This window comes from Lotus japonicus, chromosome 3 (genome assembly GCF_012489685.1).
Source record: "Lotus japonicus ecotype B-129 chromosome 3, LjGifu_v1.2".
In the NCBI taxonomy this organism is placed as follows: Eukaryota; Viridiplantae; Streptophyta; class Magnoliopsida; order Fabales; family Fabaceae; genus Lotus; species Lotus japonicus.
The window spans coordinates 59,569,073-59,573,264 of NC_080043.1; the positions used below are offsets into that span (position 1 = coordinate 59,569,073).

Below are 4,192 nucleotides of genomic sequence, written 5' to 3' on the forward strand. Positions count from 1 at the left end.
CATTTTTTTTAACTATAATATCCCTACCAACTTCAACATTTTCAAGATCCCCTACAATTAGGGCTGCAATCTCATCAGATGTAGGCAAATTATATGTTCGAGGGTCTTTACCTCTTTTCCGAAATAGACGCAAGGCAAATGATGATGATTCATTTGACATTACATAATCTCGTACCTTACGAAATGACTTAGCTAGCACGTTATTCTCATCAATCATTCCCTTCAATTCATCCACTAAAGAAATATCCAATGGATCTGGATTGTTAGAAGCCCTGCAAGTAAAAGCAAAATATCATTCCAATGTGACCAAAAAAGAGTAATTTTTAATATAAAAAAATATGTTATTACGATAAGACTTACATGAACGGCTTCATTCGATTCTTATTCTCATTGTGTGTATCATATATGTAAAGCTGAGCAAATTTGGGAACATCTCCTAGTTGAGGGAGGAGTGTACCAATTCTATGATAATTTTGGCCACTCAATACAAATTGTGGAGGACCTCCACCATTGTTCACAGCTGATTCAACCTTCCCACCAATAGAAGTAAATGCGAACATACTGTTATATGCCCTAATGTTATCTATGAAATGTTTGGATCGATAATCTCTTCCATGAATCAAATTATATAAAAGCAATGGAGGTTTGGACAGCCAATGGGTAGAACAACCTTTCCTTTCATACAACAAACCGAAAATTCAGGATTTGTGGAACGCTTACTTTTACTAACCCTTTCTTCATACCAAAAATTCGCGTGGCAAATGCGGCACCTATAAGATGCATCCCCCAAATCTATTTCATCTATTTCAAAGGCAACAAAACACTGCAAGTTAAATACTATTATTCAAATTCACATGAATTAGCATTACACATTATAATTTCTTTACCTATCAACTCAGCACCATCATAAAGATCTAACAAAGACTGTGAAGAGTGACTTTCAGCATTAAACTCCACCAACAACTGGCGACAATGAGATCCAGAAACTTGGAAATTATAGGCATCATTACCACTCTTCGAAGAACTTGCTTCAATGTTATTCATTAAACATGTTTTTGTTTTATTGTTTTGATTCAGCCTTGAAATATCTTCAGTAATGTCCAGATTTAGAGGATTGTTACCTACAAAGATGATTAATAGCTAAGAATCTTTGAAAACAGACATACCATCTAATGTACCCAAGAATGCTATATATACTTGGATGACAACACCATTCGTTGTATTATAATAAATCATATTCTCCTTTCCAGCTAAACATTTTTTTTGACTTACTTTTCATATAATTTAACCTCCTTAACCTAGCAGCTGCAGCATTGTGAATTTTTTTACTACGAACCACTGCAGTTTCCACATGGGGATTCAATAAGTTACTTTTTTACTACACTTACCTTCAAAAAGAGAGGAAATAAAAAAAAAAACTTGTGAATCCTGACCTCTGGAAGTTGTTTCATTGGACATCCCATATGGAAATGTGGATAATGAACATGTAAAAGATCTATTCTGGGACGAAGGGAAGCCTGAAATATAAACAGCAACTTTAATAAATTTGGTGTATTGATGTTGAATAACCAAAAGAACAAAAATTGTATGCACAATACTTACAAACGGTGCTGTTTGTCCCTGAAATATCTGGTGTAGTCAATGAGTCGTTGAGAGATTTCTGAGAATTAATTCCAACAGGTGGTTGAAACACAGGATTGGTCAGGTTGTTCGTTATGTCAGACAAAGGGGAGCTTGAAGTATTCTTCCTCGTCTTAGTAGCTGAAAGGAAAATATTTTCAAATTAACAACCATGAGAAAATAGCAAAATATATGGAGTAGAGTTGTGTTACGGATCTGAAACAAATTAGACTACCAATCTTTCCCAACTTAAATTTAACAGACATTCTTTTTCATTTACAGATACATGAACTAAGATTACTGACATACCATTTTGACAAACTTGGTTTATAGACATCTGTTGAGCTCTTTTCTTGCTAGAAATTATTTGCTTCCTCTTATTCCGTGCTACATTTGCAGAAATGTTCAACTTTAATTGAAATCCACAAATAACTAATATATATATAGTCTCAATAATTGCAGTTAAAGAGACATATCAAATGAAAAATTTAATAATCTAATATAGTTTCCGATGGAAATAGATACCTTGAACTGATTCCTCACACAGAGCATTCCCAAGACCATTGGAAGCAGCCATTAATGCCTACTGTTGTTTAACACAAACTGACTGCAACACATAAACTGCGATCTAGATAACTTTAGCATGATACATAATTGATTCCAAGTTTGTTTTCCTTAGTTTCCTACTGGTGCTCAAGATATTAAATGGACATTGTGGGACCACAGGACCTCCTGGACACAGAACCTTCTAAATTGCAACTGACAAAATCAACCGTACATAAATATAGCAGCAATACATATTTCTACATTACGTGCTCCTCTAGCATACAGGCCCCCACCAGGATACTAATAATCTTTTCAAACTTATACACAACTATAAAAATCCCTACAATGGGTGCGCCTCTATAACTAACCAATATTTATATTCGACGAATCCTATGGTTCATATAAGTTTAATGTGCTATGCATTGAAACTTTAGTTAAAGGTCCTTTTGTAGGTTTAAAAAATGGATTATCTTAATTTTTAGACCAAAAGTTCATTGACAATTTGACAACTATTATGCTCTACCCATAATTGTGAGAAAAAATGAAATTCACACTAAAATAGGAAAAAAAAAGTATCGGATGGACAAATAATTGATAAACTTCATTTAAAATTAAAGTCAAAATACAACAACAAACAATACAGTAAACTTAAACTAAGAGCTGGAACATAATCCAAAGCTAACATAAGTGAACTACTGTGGATAACATAATCCTAAGAACAGATTTTAGGACTTAATACAAACTAAAACATAAATGACAGGTACATAAAACTTGTTAAAGTCTTCACTACATGACTTTCCATTTAAAAAGCATCAAACAGGAGCTTTCCAAAAAACACCTGAACCATACTTCACACACACAGGTCCTAAATCTATCTCTCCACCTCAACATCAATGATCCTCGAGTCTCCATCAGCAAAGCTCAATGTAATTAGGTCACCGGGTAAGAAATCATGGATCTTGCAAAATCTTCTCCACCCTTTGCCCAGCTTTGTGTGGCGTGCTCGCGGGCGCATGATAATGTGGACACTGATAGTTATGCCAGATGGACCTCTAAGAATCCACGGCTGCGGACCATGCTGACGAAGATATAGACCAACCCTTCTCGGAAGAGACTTGATCAATGGAAAATAAAAACGTCAGTGGTAGATTATAATGCAATAAATACAAACATAATGGTAAAGAACTTACGTATTGACTTGCGTAGCACATGTATGGAGACAACACCGTTCTCAAAACACGCTGGTACACAAGTTCTTCCTCATCAGATCCTGAAGGAACAAACTCAGGAACAACTTGATGTTCTATTTCCTCTGGCAAGAGTACAGTTCGTGGAGATGAAGCGAGAAATGGCACTACTTGGTCCATTCCCACATCAACCTCTTCTCCATACACAACTTCTGGATTGGAAGTGATAACTTGGACAACTGGTTCTGGTTGAGGAACGGGGGGAAAATCTTGGTGACCAACAAAATAGTAAGGGATCTCCTTATGCTCCTCATCAAATATTGACATGTGAAAAACACATGGAGCAACCAACTTGAGAAGACACCAATGTCTTTCCACCAGGCCATAAAATTCAGAAATAGAGCTCCATCCTTCGTGGAGAGCAGGCTTATTAGTATCTCGGTTGAAATGCACAACAAAGACCTTGTGGAAAGGGTCTTCAAAGCACAACTTCTCACCCAACATGTGTTCCCACGTTAGCACGAATTTTTGGTCCACATGAGTTTGTACCTTAATAATCAAAGGCAATTCCAGATTATACACAAATATAGAATTTAGTTGGAATAAAATTATTTATCCTAGGAAAATCTTAAACGGTGAGATGAATACAGACAAATAGATCTATTTTAATACAACTACTATCACTCATTTACAACACATAAAATAATTAAGAAAAAAATTAAAGGAATCCCAAACCGTATAACAGGTTAAAATTTAATGAATATTTTCCAACAAAAAAAAATTTCTTGCCAATTGGCCGTAACTATATGTCTACTTCGCTTTAAAAAGTTAATTTGAAG

General features: G+C 35.1%; 1 protein-coding gene across 1 annotated transcript in view; it reads right to left on the reverse strand.

Moving 5' to 3' along the window:
- Positions 1 to 3,857, reverse strand: part of LOC130744430 (uncharacterized) — a 10,184-nt gene extending 6,327 nt beyond the window's left edge. The window contains exons 1-10 of the mRNA XM_057596617.1: positions 3,357 to 3,857; positions 2,146 to 2,203; positions 1,930 to 2,007; positions 1,603 to 1,761; positions 1,434 to 1,517; positions 1,273 to 1,338; positions 888 to 1,121; positions 692 to 837; positions 361 to 530; positions 28 to 272 (exon numbers count right to left, since the gene is read on the reverse strand). Of these exons, the coding sequence (XP_057452600.1) occupies positions 28 to 272; positions 361 to 530; positions 692 to 837; positions 888 to 1,121; positions 1,273 to 1,338; positions 1,434 to 1,517; positions 1,603 to 1,761; positions 1,930 to 2,007; positions 2,146 to 2,203; positions 3,357 to 3,857 (1,741 nt within the window). The remainder of the gene's footprint in view (positions 1 to 27; positions 273 to 360; positions 531 to 691; positions 838 to 887; positions 1,122 to 1,272; positions 1,339 to 1,433; positions 1,518 to 1,602; positions 1,762 to 1,929; positions 2,008 to 2,145; positions 2,204 to 3,356) is intronic.
- Between the last annotated feature and the right edge of the window lie 335 nt (positions 3,858 to 4,192).